The sequence below is a fragment of the Salmo trutta genome, chromosome 34 (genome assembly GCF_901001165.1).
Source record: "Salmo trutta chromosome 34, fSalTru1.1, whole genome shotgun sequence".
Lineage (NCBI taxonomy): Eukaryota > Metazoa > Chordata > Actinopteri > Salmoniformes > Salmonidae > Salmo > Salmo trutta.
In genome coordinates this window covers 42,231,330-42,249,418 of record NC_042990.1, presented here as the reverse complement: position 1 = coordinate 42,249,418, position 18,089 = coordinate 42,231,330, and the positions used below count along the sequence as shown (strand labels likewise).

Here is an 18,089-nt window from a genome sequence, read left to right as displayed (position 1 = left end):
TAGATCTGTCAGTTATAGATCTGACAGTTATAGATCTGTCAGTTATAGATCAGTCAGTTATAGATCTGACAGTTATAGATCTGTCAGTTATAGATCTGTCAGTTATAGATCTGACAGTTATAGATCTGTCAGTTATAGATCTGTCAGTTATAGATCTGACAGTTATAGATCTGTCAGTTATAGATCTGTCAGTCAGTTATAGATCTGTCAGTTATAGATCTGACAGTCATAGATCTGACAGTCAGTTATAGATCTGACAGTCAGTTATAGATCTGTCAGTTATAGATCAGTCAGTTATAGATCTGTCAGTTATAGATCTGACAGTCAGTTATAGATCTGTCAGTTATAGATCTGTCAGTTATAGATCTGTCAGTTATAGATCTGACAGTCAGTTATAGATCTGTCAGTTATAGATCTGACAGTCATAGATCTGACAGTCAGTTATAGATCTGACAGTCAGTTATAGATCTGTCAGTTATAGATCAGTCAGTTATAGATCTGTCAGTTATAGATCAGTCAGTTATAGATCTGACAGTCAGTTATAGATCTGTCAGTTATATATCTGTCAGTTATAGATCTGACAGTCAGTTATAGATCTGACAGTCAGTTATAGATCTGACAGGCAGTTATAGATCTGACAGTCAGTTATAGATCTGACAGTCAGTTATAGATCTGACAGTCAGTTACAGATCTGACAGTCAGTTATAGATCTGACAGTCAGTTATAGATCTGACAGTCAGGTATAGATCTGACAGTCAGTTATAGATCTGACAGTCAGTTATAGATCTGACAGTCAGTTATAGATCTGACAGTCATACCTTCATCATATTAGTTACATTGACATCTTTGAATTAGACCCTTTTCCAAGTACGAAACCCATGTTTTTTCCCACCGGTGTTCCTGACCTCTCACCTCTTGTGTTCTTAAAGCAAAGGTCATACGCTCCATGTGGTGTGTTTCTTTTACAATGTCTATCCGTTGTGTCACTGTGGGAGGGTCTTTTTGTATCCATTTCCTAGTGATAGCCTATTTACTGGCTGCCAGTAGGACCTTCAAGGGGTACTTTTCTCTAGTGTGTAAGTTATCAGGTATTTCACCCAAGTACAAAGAAATTCATGTTTGTTTTATGTCAAATCCCATTATTTTTCCAACGTTAGATCTAATTTCTCCCCAGTAATGTTCCATTGCCGGGCAGGACCAAAAGATATAAGAGTGATCCACCCTCGATAGGCCGTATTCTCTCCAATAAGGTTGTAGGGAACCAGTCTGTTTTGATTTCAGTTTAGGTGTTATGATGAAACGTCTAACATTCTTCCAACATAATTCTCTCCATGACCTTGAGTTGGTGGAGCTTTGTTGAGACTCTATTATGTTCAACCATGTTCATTCAGTTCTTTCAATGTTAAGTTCCTCGTTCCATTTCCATTTAATATAGTTTGTAGAATGTTTCTTTGAGGATTGAAGTAGAGTAGAGATTTGAGATTTTTGTTACTCCCCAAGTTGTATGCGTTAGTGAATACTTGGATTAATTTTGGAGGTGCTCGAGGGTCAGTCACGTTAAGAAATGGTGTCGAACTTGTAGGTATCTGTAAAAATCTTGTTAATCCAAGCCATTTTTTTTTTTACTTAGGTCCTAGAAGTTATCTAGGTCCCCATTCCTTATAATTGTACTGAATGATGTGATGCCTTTCTGCGTCCATTGTTTAAATCTGCTGTCCTGAGTTGCAGGGATGAAGCTGTGGTCGTATGCAGGCCAACTCAGCAGTTTGATCTCTCTGTCTAAATGATTTTGCTTATTAACTACCCTAAACCATGTCTTCAGAGAGAAATAATTAATCCACAGATTTTGTCTATTGTATATTTCTATTACCATGTTCTTATTACCCAGAACTGACTGTATGGGTGTCTCTGTCTCAAGTAGTCTCGCTGTCTTTCCATTTGGATTCGGATTCTGAATTGCACCAACACACCAGAGGTCTCATTGGGCTGATACATAATAATCTTTTAGGTTTGGTAAGGCCATACCCCCACAGTTGTTGGGTAATTGTAATGTTGTATATCTAATTCTTGGTCTCTTACTGTTCCAGATAAACCTTGATATCCGTTTATCTCTAAACTGTTTAGGTGGGATTTCTATGGGCAGTGATTGGAAAAAAAATACAGTAACATCAGGCAGGATGTTAATTTTGATTGTTTCATTTCTACTACTAAGATCTAAGGGAAGTGAATTCCACCTGTCTAGGTCATCATATATTTTCTAGTTGATGTGATCGTAATTCAATAAAGTTTGGGTGTATCTATTGGTAAATTTACTCCAAGATATTTAATGGATGAAGAAGTCCAGTGGAAGTTATACCTACTCTTCAGCTCTTCCTGTTGGGGTATAATTATATACTAGGGTTTGGGTCTTGTGTACGTTAAGCACATACCCTGAATATGTTCCAAATGTTTGTAAAACATCCAATCAACCACACGCCTGGGTCTTTAAGGAATAACAGAACATCATCACTATACATGTATATCTTATGTTCACTGACTCTTATTGTTATTCCCTCTAAGGTTGGGTCCTGTTGTAACGTTCATCTGTGGAAGAAGGACCAAAGCGCAGCGTTGTACGTGTTCATGATGTTTATTATAACTGAACAAAACAACGTGGAACAAAACGCAACAGCTCTGTCAGGTGAACACACCAAACAGAAAACAACTACCCACACCAACCCTGTGGGAAAAGGCTACCTAAGTATGGTTCCCAATCAGAGACAACGATAGACAGCTGTCCCTGATTGAGAACCATACCCGGCCAAAACAAAGAAATACCAAAACATAGAAAAAGGAACATAGAATGCCCACTCTTGTCACACCCTGGCCTAACCAACATAGAGAATAAAAAACCTCTCTATGGCCAGGGCGTGACACCTGTCTTATTGCCTGCGCTAATGGTTCGAGGTACAAGGAGAAGAGCGTGGGTGAAAGATTACAGCCTTGTCTTTCTCCTCGCTCTAATTTTATCATTCGTGACAAATGTCCATTTATCTTTATTGTAACGGTCGGACATGAATGCAGTGTTATGATCCACTGTATCACTTCTTTTGTTGAAACCAAATCTATCCATAACTTGGAATAGATAATCCCATCCCACTGAATCAAATGCTTTTTCTGCATCTAGACTGATTAATATTGCACTTGGTCTTAATGTGGTCCATGACATGTAGTGTTCTCCTTATATTGTCCTGTGTCTGCCTATTTTGTATGAAACCAGTTTGATCTCTGTCAATCAATTCTGGGATTATGTTCTCCATTCTTTTGGCTATTATTGATGCATATATTGTTTATAATTCCGTGTTAAGAATTGCGATAGGTCTATATGAACTGCATTTCTTCTTATCTTAACCCTGTTTTGGGATTACAGATATAATGGCCTCTCTCCATGATGGTGGGAGACCCCCCCTCCCCTCCTGCAGAGTCCAGTTAAAACAGGCCTTAAGTAGAGGTGTTAGTTGTTCTCTGAAGGTCTTGACCCATTCTGAAGGGAAGTCAGCAGGCCCTTAAATAGAGGTGTTAGTTATTCTATGAAGGTCTTGACCCATTCTGAAGGGAAGTCATCAGTGCCTCGAGACTTGTTTACTTTTAGTTAAGATATTGCTTTATTCATTTCTTCAGTGGATATTTCTAAAGTAAGTCTATAATTTTGCTCTGTCCCAATTGAGGGGAGATCAAGTGAGTTCAAAAAATTGCTTTATTATCTGTGCATCTGCCTTCTCTGGTTACTTGTACAGATTTGTGTAATATGATTCAAATGCATTCTGTATTTCATCTCATTTGCATTGTGATCTTCTTTGTTTTGGGGTCTTTTATTTTCAAAAATGGTATTCTGTGCTTGTTTTTTCCTGAGTCTCCATGCTAGTAATTTGGTTGCCTTTTGAGCCTGCTTCATAATTCTTTGTTTTGGGGTCTTTTATTTTGAAAATGGTATTCTGTGCTTGTTGTTTCCTGAGTCTCCAGGCTAGTAATTTGGTTGCCTTTTGAGCCTTCTTCATTATATCGTTGTTTCAGGAACCTGAGCTTTTTTCTCTACTTCTTCTCTATAAATCTGGTCAATTTCCTGTTTTACCTTTTGAATCTCTCGTAATATAAGAGGAACCTGAGCTTTTTTCTCTCGTACTATAAGAGGATCTTTGTATTGACTAATGAGATCGTTCTAAGTTTTCTTAGTGTTTCCTGTAATTTCAGCAGTTTCTGTGCTTTAATCTTTTTCTTGAGAGATGACGTGGCTATGATCTTTCCTCTAATAACCTCCTTAGCTGCATCCCACAATGTAGCAGGGGATACTTCCCCGTTATCATTAACATCCAGATAGATGTTCAATTCTGTCTTTATTCATTCCTTGAATGCTTGATCATGCAGCATGCTTGTATTAAGTCTCCATAGAGTATTTCTTGGTTTGCTATCAAAGTGTAGAGTAAGGTAAACTCCATTATGATCTGATAAGTTGCTCTGCCCGATCCTACAATCCTTAAGCCTTTGTCTATCTGCACTGTACGTGAACAAGTAGTCTAACCTGGAGTATTCAGTGTGGCGGGGCTGAGTAAAAAGTATATCCCTTATCGGTCTTGTGGGTGTCACGTCATACATCGAGCACTCCTAGATCCTGCAATATCTTATTGATCTTTTTAGCAACGAGACTAATTTTCCTATTTTGATTTGTACCGTCCAATTTTGAGTTTAAAATTGTGTTAAAATCCCCTCCACAGATAGTGCCAGAGGTTTCTGTGGCAATTCAATCAAACACCTTCCTGTAGAAGACCATGTCACTTCCTGGTGGTGCGTATACATTAAATAATGTCACTTCCTTGTTATCCAGTTTACATTTAACAAGTATCTACCCTCCTTGTCTTTTATTTCTGACATAAACTCAAAATTAACTGAATTTGGGATCAAGATTGCAACTCCCCTTCTACCCATTTTGTAAGAAGAATAAAAATTATTCCTATATGCCATTTTCCTTGAGTTTCTGCTGTTCAGGTGTGGATAAGTGAGTTTCAAAACCAGAATAGTATGTTAACTCTCTCCCGTTTCATCTTTGCTATTACCTTACTTTTCTTGATGGTACTCCCCAGTCCGTTTACATTGAGACTTAAGACCTTAAATTCCCGATGATGCATCGATATAAAATGTTTTAAGAAACGGTGTACCATATCGGCCTGCTTATCTTGAGCCTAAAAACGATAATAAAGTAAACCAAAGTGGGAAAATACTTAGGTATTTGGACTCCCATGTCAGAGGACTGTCTCTTGCCTCTGGGGTTTGAGGGGATGAGCCTGTCCGCTGGAGGGGCTCCTCGCTCAGATTTTTCAAAAACGTGACGTAATCACAAACAAAAGACCTGTTGGAAACGAACATAATAAGGGCGTCTATTTCGTCGCTTATACACATCGGTGAAACACAAGTGAAAACTATATCGGTCATGCGTGCATATCATGAATCCTCCCCTTGATATGTCCTTCCGTCACCCCGTTGTCGATGTGTCATTAATCCTTAGTTAATATATATGTTATTAACGTGACGCTACTTAGTGTGTTAATAAAGAACACACACGTTTGGCTACTCACCCTTGTTCAGCATTGGGGGGGAAATAGGGTCGATATTTTACCTAATGTCAACCGTAACAACCCAATGTATTAACAGCTCGCGGTAACTATTCATTCTGTTAAATCCTCTTCAGTGTCTTCCATCTTCCCGTTGGAAAATGCCTGAGTCTCTGTGGGATGTGAACGTCCTCTCGTCGAGGTGGTTTCCCTCTTTCTCCATGGCTCTGCTTGTCGATAACGACCCATGGGAGAGCCTGCATCGAGTCTTTCCGCCGGTGATGTCGCCTTTCTCCTGGCGGTATACTCCACTGGGATGCCCCTCGACTTCAGATCCTCAGCCGCCTCGTCTGCATGCTCGTGTGTAACCGGGCCATTTTCCAGAAGTACCCGCATTTTTTGCCGGGAATGGTGTTTGGAAGCGTTTACCCTTCTCTTTAAGTGCTTTCTTAATGGGGGTGTATTCTTTCCTTCTTTTCAGTATCTCTCCCGCGTAGTCATGATCAAAGAACACTCGTTGGCCTTGGAAGCTAAGACTTTCTCTTTGACTGAGAATATTTTGGGAAATTACTATTGATTTTGCTATTTATTATTATTATTATTATTATTAATTTACTTTTGATCTTGGTGGGCGCCGCTGGGGGGGGTTTTGGGGCCAGAGCTCTGTGTTTCTTTCTTGAACTCATTTAGTTCCTTTTCTTTCATCTTCTCGAAGTTCCTCTCGTAAGGCTGTGAGCGCCTCGCGCAATTCCTTCTTTATCACCTGACGAAACGAGGGTTCTTTTTGCTGCTGCTAGCTTATTTGCGCTAGCATTAGCCATCTCAGGTTCATCGATGATAATATCTTCTGCTGTCTCGTTACGGGCTGTTGTTGTAGCTCCGTGACCTTTTCCTATTTTCTTCTTTTCCAACTTATTACAATGCTCTGAGTAAATACTTGAATTTAGGGGGGGAAATACCCAACCAATGTGCAGTACGAAAAACTAGGCTGCCATTTCTTAAGTTGCGTCACCGTGAAAAGTAAAGTTGCATCCCCTATTCAGAACATAGTGCACTACTTTATTTTTTACAAATGTTTTATTTCACCTTTATTTAACCAGGTAGGACAGTTGAGAACAAGTTCTCATTTACAATTGCGACCTGGCCAAGATAAAGCAAAGAGGTTTCGACACAAACAACAACAACAGAGTTACACATGGTATAAAGAAACCTCAGTCAATAACACAATAGAAAAAGTCTATTGGTGGTCTTCCTAAGCCAGGATTCAGACACAGCTAGGACATTCGGGTTGGCAGAGTGTGCTGAAGCAGTGAATTAAACAAACTTAGGGAGGAGGCTTCTAATATTAACATGCATGAAACCAAGGCTTTTACGGTTACAGAAGTTAACCAATGATAGCGCCTGGGGAATAGGAGTGGAACTAGGGGCTACAGGGCCTGGGTTAACCTCTACATCACCAGAGGAACAGAGGAGGAGTAGGATAAGGGTACGGCTAAAGGCTATAAGAACTGGTCGTCTAGTGTGTTGGGGACAGAGAATAAAAAAATCTGATTTCTGGGCATGGTAGAATAGATTCAGGGCATAATGTACAGACAAGGGTACGGTAGGATGTGAGTACAGTGGAGGTAAACCTAGGCGTTGAGTGACGATGAGAGAGGTTTCGTCTCTGGAGGCACCAGCTAAGCCAGGTGAGGTCTCCGCATGTGTGTGGGGTGGGATAAAAGAGCTATCTAAGGCATTTTGAGCGGGACTGAGGGCTCTAAGGTGAAATAAAACAATAAAAACTAGCCAAGACAGCAATAGACAAGGTATATTGACATTAGAGAGAGGCATAAAGCAATCACAGGTGTTGATCAGGAGAGCTAAGACAACAACGGGTAAATGGCGATGAATGGGCAGAGCGGGTCAGTTAGGTACATACAGGACCTGAGTTCGAGTCTGGGGGCCGACAGGTAAACAAAATGAGGTACCCTGTTATTGAAACAGTCCAGGGGGAATCAGCTGTGTAGCCAAGTGATCATAGGGTCAAAAGAGTATCAATAGGTGAGTCAGGGAGCCGTTCGGTAGTCACTACTACGCTAGGCGAGCTGGAGACACAGCGTTCTGAAAAGCTAGCGTGCCGGGACTAGTAATTGGTTCTTCGGCGACATCGTAACAGAATAGCCTGTTGAGACCACATCGGGCGATCACTTCGGCAGTCCAGTGGCTGATTCCGGGGAAAAAGGAAAAAAGGCGAGGACCGCTAGCCGTGGCTAACAAAGACCAGTAGCTAGTTAGCTGGCTAGCCCCTGATGGAAGTTCCAGTTATAAGGAATAAAAATAGCATATCCGTACCACGTTGGGTGAGGCGGGTTGCAGGAAAGTATATTTAGTTTGTAGATAGAAAGTGAGATTAAGATTTAAATGAAAAGGACCGGCGATTTACACGGGATAATTTACACGGGATAAGACAAAGACAGATATACCGTCTAATCGCAGCGCCATCTTGGATCTTAGACCAGGGCCCTATGGGGAATGGCACCCTATTCCCTATGTAGTGCACTACTTTAGACCAGAGTCACTATAGGATAAATAGAGAATAGGGTGTCATTTGGGAAGAAACCTATAAGATGGAGAGATGTATCTTCTCTGATATGAGATCAGTGTAGTCTTTTTGATCAAACTGTATCCATGGTGATGAAGTATAACCACTTTAAAGTCCTTTTGATCAGGCTGTATCCATGGTGATGAAGTATAACCACTTTAAAGTCCTTTTGATCAGGTTGTATCCATGGTGATGAAGTATAACCACTTTAAAGTCCTTTTGATCAGGCTGTATCCATGGTGATGAAGTATAACCACTTTAAAGTCCTTTTGATCAGGTTGTATCCATGGTGATGAAGTATAACCACTTTAAAGTCCTTTTGTTCAGGCTGTATCCATGGTGATGAAGTATAACCACTTTAAAGTCCTTTTGATCAGGTTGTATCCATGGTGATGAAGTCTATTCCCTCTAAAGTCCTTTTTGATCTGGCTGTATCCATGGCGATGAAGTCTATTCCGTCTAAAGTCCTTTTTGATCTGGCTGTATCCATGGCGATGAAGTATAACCACTCGAAAGTCAATACTCTCCAAGGTTCTCCTATTTGGCCAAATATAAATTACAAATGGGAAATCATTTTTGTGTTTTGATATTTCCTTCTATTGCCTCTTGAAGGGTTGCCTTGGTAGCGCTTCCCTGGTCACCAAAACTTGACACGGTTTGATGAATCACCGTGGAAACCAGGTTGGGAACAGGAGTGACTAACGATCTGTGTAGGGCTGTGATTTAATCAATCAACAAAAGACTTTAACCTTGCCAATACTTGCACGACACACACACACACACACTCACACCACACACATACATACACACATATATACACACATCCATACACACATACATACGCACACAAAGGAAAGCAAGAACGCGCACATGCACACAGGAATGAACACACACACACGGCAATTATTGCTGCTGCTGCTGAGTCTAAAGGACAAAGTCCTAAAGGAGTCCTTTCATACAGTCAACAGGGACGACGTCAGTTGTTTTGACCATTGTTTTAACTCGCACCTCAGTCTGAGTTCACTTGCTGCAGCTATTCACAACGCTTTAATAACTGTACGCGCACCTCAAAGGCTCTTGCGTACCAATGAAACGAGCAGAAGAACCACCGAGAGGACGGACCAGAAACATGAGGAGAGATTAGTCCCAACAGCCATTCCAGACTCCCACTATGGACCCAGTCTAAAGTTGTGCATTTAGGAAATTGTGTCATTTTTGTGGCGCTCCACTGATTGCTCCATACGCCGGTCTGAACCTGCTGTTCTACGAATCCCTGGTGCTGACGTCAAAATAACCTGATTCATGATTCGCACAGGCCGGCTCTGATTCATGATTCGTATAGGCCGGCTCTGATTCATGATTCGTATAGGCCGGCTCTGATTCATGATTCGTATAGGCCGGCTCTGATTCACGATTCGTATAGGCTGGCTCTGATTCATGATTCGTATAGGCCGGCTCTGATTCACGATTCGTATAGGCCGGCTCTGGACCAGACAGAACGGTTTGAATATGTTCAACATTCCAGAAGTCGTCGGTGAGGAAGCAAATCCAGAATCATGGTGGATAAGAAATGTCAGTGGTGGCCAAGTAACAACACAACACTGAGACGTTCTGAGGCTGAGTCCTCTGTGTGTTTCTCTCTGCCATCTCCCAGGGAGGTGGTAAACCACTAGTAATATGATCCATATTATCACCTTATATTTTTATCTCTTAGTCAATGTTCTGTTCATTCTGAAATGTAGCTAAACCACAGAGGTGTTATTAGACAGAAAGGTGTCTGTTTTTCTATCTGTCTGCCTATCCGTCTGTCTTTCTGCCTGTCCGTCTGTCTTTCTGCCTGTCTACCTATCCGTCTGTCTTTCAGCCTGTCTGCCTATCCATCTGTCTTTCTGCCTGTCTGCCTATCCGTCTGTCGTTCTGCCTATCTGCCTATCCGTCTGTCATTCTGCCTGTCTGCCTATCCACCTGTTTTTCTGCCTGTCTGCCTATCCACCTGTTTTTCTGCCTGTCTGCCTATCCACCTGTTTTTCTGCCTGTCTGCCTATCCACCTGTTTTTCTGCCTGTCTGCCTATCCGTCTGTCGTTCTGCCTGTCTGCCTATCCACCTGTTTTTCTGCCTGTCTGCCTATCCACCTGTTTTTCTGCCTGTCTGCCTATCCACCTGTTTTTCTGCCTGTCTGCCTATCCATCTGTCATTCTGCCTGTATGCCTATCCTATGTCGATGTTACATTGAGCTGGGTGAATGGAATATGAATGACAGTCATCCAATATGCTGTAATAGAAATAAGGCCATTCTAATTAAAAAATATATATATTGTCCTCCCTCATCTTAAACAGCACCAACCGCCACTGTAATTCTATGCATGACACACACACAAACGCACATGCCTAGTTAAATAAAGGTAAAAAAAATAAAACATTAAGCATCTCCAAAATTAAATCTAGAATCGGCTTCCTATTTTGCAAAAAAACGTCCTTCACTCATGCTACCAAACATACCCTCGTAAAACTGACCATCCTACCGATCCTTGACTTCAGTGATGTCATTTACAAAATAGCCTCCAACACTCTACTCAGAAAATTCTATCTATCACAGTGCCATCCGTATTGTCACCAAAGCCCCATATACTACCCACCACTGTGACCTGTATGCTCTCGTTGGCTGGCCCTCGCTTCATTTTCGTCGCCAATCCCACTGGCTCCAGGTCATCTAATTGTCTTTGCTAGGTAAAGCTCCGCCTTATCTCAGCTCACTGGTCACCATAGCAACACCCACCCGTAGCATACGCTCCAGCAGGTATATTTCACTCGTCACCCCCAAAGCCAATTCCTCCTTCGACCGCCTTTCCTTCCAGTTCTCTGCTGCCAATGACTGGAACAAACTGCAAAAAAATACTGAAGCTGGAGTCTCATATCTCCCTCACTAGGTTTAAGCACCAGATGTCAGAGCAGCTCACAAATCACTGCACCTGTACATAGCCCATCTGTAAATAGCCCACCCAACTACCTCATCCCCATACTGTTATTTATTTTAATTATTTTGCTCCTTTGCACCCTAGTATCTCTACTTGCACACTCATCTTCTGCACATCTATCACTCCAGTGTTTAATTGCTATATTGTAATTATTTCGCCACTATGGCCTATTTATTGCCTTACCTCCCTTATCCTACCTCATTTGAACACACTGTACATAGACCTTTTTTCTATTGTATTATTGACTGTATGTTTTGTTTATTCCATGTGTAACTCTGTGTTGTTGTTTGTGTCGCACTGCTTTGCTTTATCTTGGCCAGGTCGCAGTTGTAAATGAGAACTTGTTCTCAACTGGCCTACCTGGTTAAATAAAGGACTTGTTCTCAACTAGCCTACCTGGTTAAATAAAATGAAATAAAAATAAAACACACACACACACACACACACACACGTTAATTTTTAGCATCTGCCTCTAACCCTAGGAAGCTCTTAGCCACCTTCTCCTCCCTCCTGAATCCTTCTGCTCCAAATCAGTCAGGTTTCAAGACTGGTCATTCAACTGAGACTGCTCTTCTCTGTGTCACGGAGGCTCTCTGCGCTGCTAAAGCTAACTCTCTCTCCTCTGCTCTCATCCTTCTAGACCTATCTGCTGCCTTTGATACTGTGAACCATCAGATCCTCCTCTCCACCCTCTCCGAGTTGGGCATCTCCGGCGCGGCTCACTCTTGGATTGCGTCCTACCTGACAGGTCGCTCCTACCAGGTGGCGTGGCGAGAATCCGTCTCCGCACATGTGCTCTCACCACTGGTGCTCTCACCACTGGTGTCCCCCAGGGCTCTGTTCTAGGCCCTCTCCTATTCTCGCTATACACCAAGTCACTTGGCTCTGTCATATCCTCACATGGTCTCTCCTATCATTGCTACGCAGACGAAGCACAATTAATCTTCTCCTTTCCCCCTTCTGATAACCAGGTGGCGATTCGCATCTCTGCATGTCTGGCAGACATATCAGTGTGGATGACGGATCACCACCTCAAGCTGAACCTCGCCAAGATGGAGCTGCTCTTCCTCCCGGGGAAGGACTGCCCATTCCATGATCTCGCCATCACGGTTGACAACTCCCTTGTGTCCTCCTCCCAGAGTGCTAAGAGCCTTGGCGTGACCCTGGACAACACCCTGTCATTCTCCGCTAACATCAAGGCGGTGACTCGATCCTGTAGGTTCATGCTCTACAACATTCACAGAGTACGACCCTGCCTTACACAGGAAGCAACACAGGTCCTAATCCATGCACTTGTCATCTCCCGTCTGGATTACTGCAACTCGCTGTTGGCTGGGCTCCCTGCCTGTGCCATTAACTTCTTACATCTACACGTTCCGCTAGCGGAACGTTAGGACAACAATGCAGAGTTTGAAGCACAAAATGAACTATTACAACTATTTTAACTTTCATAAAATCACAAGTGCAATACTCCAAATTAAAGCTATACCTCTTGGTAATCTATCCCCAGTGTCATATTTAAAAAAAAAAATTCTGCGAAAGCAAACCATGCATTATCGCTCAGTTAGCAAACATTTAGTACAGTTACTAACGAGGAATTATTAGTCGCAAAAGTCACAAATACCAATGAAATTCGTGAATTACCTTTGAAAATCTTCTTCTTTGGCAATACAGAAGGTCATGACGAAACAATAAATGGTTGTTTTGTTCGATAAAATCTATTTTTATAAGCTAAAACGAAACATTTTGTAAACGGCTTCTGTCGTGAATTCGGTGTCCTTCAACTTTTGGAGGTAACTTCTCAGTCTAACGTTGTGTTTATGTAGTCATGGTTGGCTTCAGAGCAATACTATGTTTGTTAGTAGCACAGCCAAACTTGCTTGTTCTTTCCCGGGACCTATTGACCGATAGGTACTCATTTGAACACACCAACCTCCGACCTCATTGCGCACCAATGATATGGCCATTGCTTCATTGATTGACTGTATTTCGGCCCAATGACCACTGATCGTCTTGAAATCTAGCTTGGGAGATAGCCAATGAGCTGAGGTAAACGGCGATGTGGGACGATTCTAACCAGGTAGATGATCCTACGTCTAAAACTCACGCGTAAAGACAAGACCATTCGCCATTGAAATTTCAACTGGAGTAGCCACGCTATTTACGCACAGGACTTTCGCTTGTTAGTATTGCTTTTACCGGAGTTATGGCAGCCAAATCAGGGAAATCGAAGGCGAAATTGAATTATAGAGATGTTAGAGAGATTATTGAAGAAATAGATCGGGAAAGTGATAGTGAATTGTATAATTTTGATTCGGATAGTTCTCACTCTATAGATTCTAAAACTGAGGACATGTTTATTCATGGGGAAGACGCAATATTAGACGCGTAAGTACCGTTATATTATTATATAAGATATTATTTATTTGAGTTTTATAAAAAAAAAAAAAAAAAAAAAAAAATTCTAATTGGAAATGCAATTGAGAGTTGTTCCCTGCTCCTATATAGAATCTGTGTCTGTGTGTCTGTATATGTTAGCAATTTTATTGTATACATTGTACATTGTATATTATCAAAACAATATTTTAGAAATGCTATTTTATTGAATGGTTCTGTGTGTGTTATTATTTCACAGTGATAGCGACTCTGACTGGGAGCCCCCGGTGCCAAGATGCCCATCCCCCACTGAAGCTGGTCCTTCCAGGAGGACCCCTGCTGTCTCTGGCACCACACCCGCCCGGCCATCTAGAGGTGTGAAGTCCGGGACAAAGAGGCGGAAGAGGGGAGGTGTGGAACCTGCTGGCAGAGAGGAGGAGGGGTGCTGGCACTCTGTGGAAGAGGGGGATGTGGCCCCACCTCCTCCATTGTTCAGACCAAAAAGGCCACCAGGACCTCAGCTAGACATGACCTCCAAGTACAGCCCCATGCAACTCTTCCAGCTTTTTTTTACCACCTCTGTTGTTGATTCCCTGATCTTCAATACTAACAAGTATGGTGCTAAGAAGCAGGATGGCAAGAAAGAGGCATGGAAGCCCATTTCCGTGGCACAGATGTTCAGCTATTTTTCCATAGTAATTTACATGGGTATTGTAAAGCTGAAGACCCTCAAAGACTACTGGAAAACTGCACCCCTTTATAACCTGCCTTTCCCCACCACTGTCATTTCCTGTAAAAGGTTCCTGAACATCTCACAGGCTCTTCACATCAGTGACCCTCAAGTTGATGAGGAGAACGAGAAGAAGCGAGGCACAGCAGGGTTTGATAGGCTCTGCAAGATCAAACCTCTCTACCACAGTGTGGTTGAGGCCTGCAAGACCTATTTTCAGCCCGCCCAGAACCTGTCCATCGACGAGAGGATGGTAGCCTCAAAGGCCAGAATTGGACTAAAACAGTACATGCGTAACAAGCCGACCAAGTGGGGTTACAAGCTGTTTGTTTTAGCCGATTCTGCGTGTGCATACACGTGCAATTTTTTTGTCTATGAGGGGAAGAGCACTTGTGCGACCGGTAAGGGGCTTAGCTACGACTCTGTCATGGAGTTGCTAGATTTTCAGCTCCTGGGGAAGGGCTACAAATTGTTTGTGGACAATTTTTATACAAGCCCTACCCTATTTGCTGACCTCAGGAAGCTGGAGGTGTGGGCCTGTGGCACCATCCGGTCCAATCGAGTGGGCTTCCCCAAGACAAAGGTAAATGACATGCCTAAGCGGGCTGATCGGGGTGCCATGAGATGGATTCGCCAGGATGGACTACTTTTTGTAAAGTGGATGGACACCAGAGAGGTGGTCATGTGCTCCAGTATCCACAAGGCCTTCAGTGGTGATCACGTCGTCCGTCGCGTGAAGGGCGCTACTGGGGCATGGACCACCAAGAATGTCCCCATTCCTGCAGCAATAAAAGACTATAACAAGAGCATGGGGGGTGTAGACCTATCAGACGCACTGATAGGCTACTACAATGTCCTCCATAAAACAAAAAAGTGGTATAAGACATTGTTCTACCATTTTATTGATATTGCTGTAGTGAACTCATTCATACTCCACAGGGAAATGGCAAAGAGCTGTGGGCAGTCCCTCATCTCACAGCTGGCTTTTAGAGAGCTGCTCATCAGCGAGCTTGCTAGCTACAGCAAGTCCACTGAAGCAGCTTCTGTCCCCTCTGGCTCTGTACCTCCTGCTCCTGCAACTGGTGGACTTCACATGCTGAAGTTTATAATTGCAGGCAGGGATGTGCCTCAGGGCAAGAAGGGCTCAGTAGGGAGGCTTCGTTGTGCTCTCTGCCATAAGAAGTCCCCTGTGACCTGTGTGACTTGCGCGGTGACCCTGTGTTTCACACCTGAAAGAGACTGCTATGGGCTTTGGCATCAGCAGCAGGGTATTGTGTAGAGGATTGAGGTCTGCACAACATAAGGCTGTATACTCAAACTGTAAATAGTTCATGTTATTTGTAATGTTTCTAAAATGTAAAAAAAAAATAAAAATTTTTTTTTCCAATAAAATAAAAAAAAAAGGTTTCTGGTGTGTTAGAATTGATTTTTTGGTAATTTGAATATAGTCATTTGCAACAGTGTATCACTGTACCAATTCGGCCACTTGGGTACATTCGGGAAACTTGTGAGGGACACCTGGGTGACCTCATGCTCAAAGTCATGTTCCTCGCTCATTCCTGAAGGTATCCGTCTAAAACTTTGGAAATAATTTGTTGCCCACTTCTGTTATAATTTCAAATTATCTCCAGCATCATATCTCAATGTTTGTCTGATTGTTTGTTCATTTCAATGAACCCACAACTACAAAAGAACAGAAAACGTATGCTTATTTCCTTCTCTTTTCTTCTACCAAATCTATTGTGTTATATTCTCCTACATTAATTTTACATTTCCAAAAACGTCAGAGTGTTTCCTTTCAAATGATACCAAGAATATGCATAACCTTGCTTCTGGGCCGGAGCTACAGGCAGTTAGATTTGGATATGTCTTCAGGCGGAAATTAAGACAAGGGGGGGGGGTAGCCATAACAGGTTAAACCCCTACAACTCATCCGGAACACCGCAGCCCATCTGGTGTTCAACCTTCCCATGTTCTCTCACGTCACCCCACTCCTCCGCACACTCCACTGGCTTCCAGTTGAAGCTCGCATCTGCTACAAGACCATGGTGCTTGCCTACGGAGCTGTGAGGGGAACGGCACCTCCGTACCTTCAGGCTCTGATCAGTCCCTACACCCAAACAAGGGCACTGCATTTATCCACCTCTGGCCTGCTGGCCCCCCTATCTCTGCAGAAGCACAGTTCCCGCTCAGCCCAGTCAAAACTGTTCGTTGCTCTGGCACCCCAATGGTGGAACAAGCTCCCTCACGACGCCAGGACAGCGGAGTCAATCACCACCTTCCGGAGACACCTGAAACCCCACCTCTTTAAGGAATACCTGGGATAGGATAGCTAATCCTTCTAACCCCCCCCCCCAAAAAAAAAGATATAGATGTACTATTGTAAAGTGGTTGTTCCACTGGATATCATAAGGTGAATGCACCAATTTGTAAGTCGCTCTGGATAAGAGCGTCTGCTAAATGACGTAAATGTAGTATCCTTGTGGTGCTAAACAATTGATTGAAAATCCTACTTTCCCTAACTCATAACCATAAACCTTTTTCAGGATCGGTGTCCCTTCCACGGGACGGTTGAGCTAACGTAGGCTAATGCGATTAGCATGAGGTTGTAAGTAACAAGAACATTTTCCAGGACATAGACATATCTGATATTGGCAGGAAGCTTAAATTCTTGTTAATCTAACTGCACTGTCCAATTTACAGTAGCTATTACAGTGAAAGAATACCATGCTATTGTTTGAGGAGAGTGCTCAATTTTGAACATGAAAAGTTATTAATAAACAAATTAGGCATATTTGGGTGGTCTTGAAACAACATTTTGAACAGAAATGCAATGGTTCATTGAATCAGTCTAAACTTTAGCACATACACTGCTGCCATCTGGTGGCCAAAATGTATGGAATGATTGATGAAATAATACATTATAGCCTTTCTCTTGCATTTCAAAGATGATGATACAAACAAAATACAAAAGAATGGTTGTTTATTTTCTTTGTATTATCTTTTACCAGATCTAATGTGTTATATTCCCCTAAATTCATTTCACATTTCCACAAAATTCAAAGTGTTTCCTTTCAAATGGTATCAAGAATATATATATCCTTGCTTCAGGTCCTGAGCTACAGGCAGTTAGATTTGGGTTTGACATTTTAGGCAAAAATTGAAAAAAAGGGGTGGATCTTTGAGAGGTTCCTAACCCTTAACCTAACTCTAACCTTAACCCTAACCCTAACCCTTAACCTAACTCTAACCTTAACCCCAAACTCCTTAGTCTAACCCTAATACTAACCAAAATTCTAAAGCTTAAACTAGCAATTTTTCATGTCCGAATTGTCATTGTTTTATTATCCTTGTGAGGACTTCCGGTCCCCACAAGGAAAGTAAAACCAAACACACACCTCTCCACCATGGCTTATATAGCCTTCTAAACACGAAAGTCACTGTTGTTATCAGAGTTCAACCAACACAGTGAGTCTCATGCTACTAACGATGAACAGGCAACAGAGCAGTAGGTTTATTTACCAAATGGCACCCTAATCCCTACTTAGTGCACTACTTTTGACCTGGGTCCATAGGGCTCTGATCAAAATTAGTGCACTATATAGGGAATAGGGTTCTGTTTAGGATGAAAACTATAGTCAGTGGTGGAATGGGGAAGAAATCAGTAAAATAACGTCGGAAGAAATGTAAATATAGTCCACCATAACATTCACCTCCCTTGCATTTTATATAAACAATGTATGTTTTTCTTGTACTACATAATGAAGCTGGGGAGTGTAAAATAACAAACACAGTGGTCCTCTGGTTGAAGAGGCCGGGTTCCTCTGGTTAAAGAGGC

The 18,089-nt window shown here is 42.3% G+C and overlaps 1 protein-coding gene across 1 annotated transcript; it reads left to right on the top strand.

Annotated features, from left to right (window-relative positions):
- Nucleotides 1-14,048: 14,048 nt before the first annotated feature.
- LOC115173257 (piggyBac transposable element-derived protein 4-like) lies at nt 14,049-15,530 on the top strand. Its single transcript, XM_029731173.1, has one exon. The coding sequence runs from the start codon at nt 14,049-14,051 to the stop codon at nt 15,528-15,530; it is 1,482 nt and encodes a 493-aa protein (XP_029587033.1).
- The last annotated feature ends 2,559 nt before the right edge of the window (nt 15,531-18,089 follow it).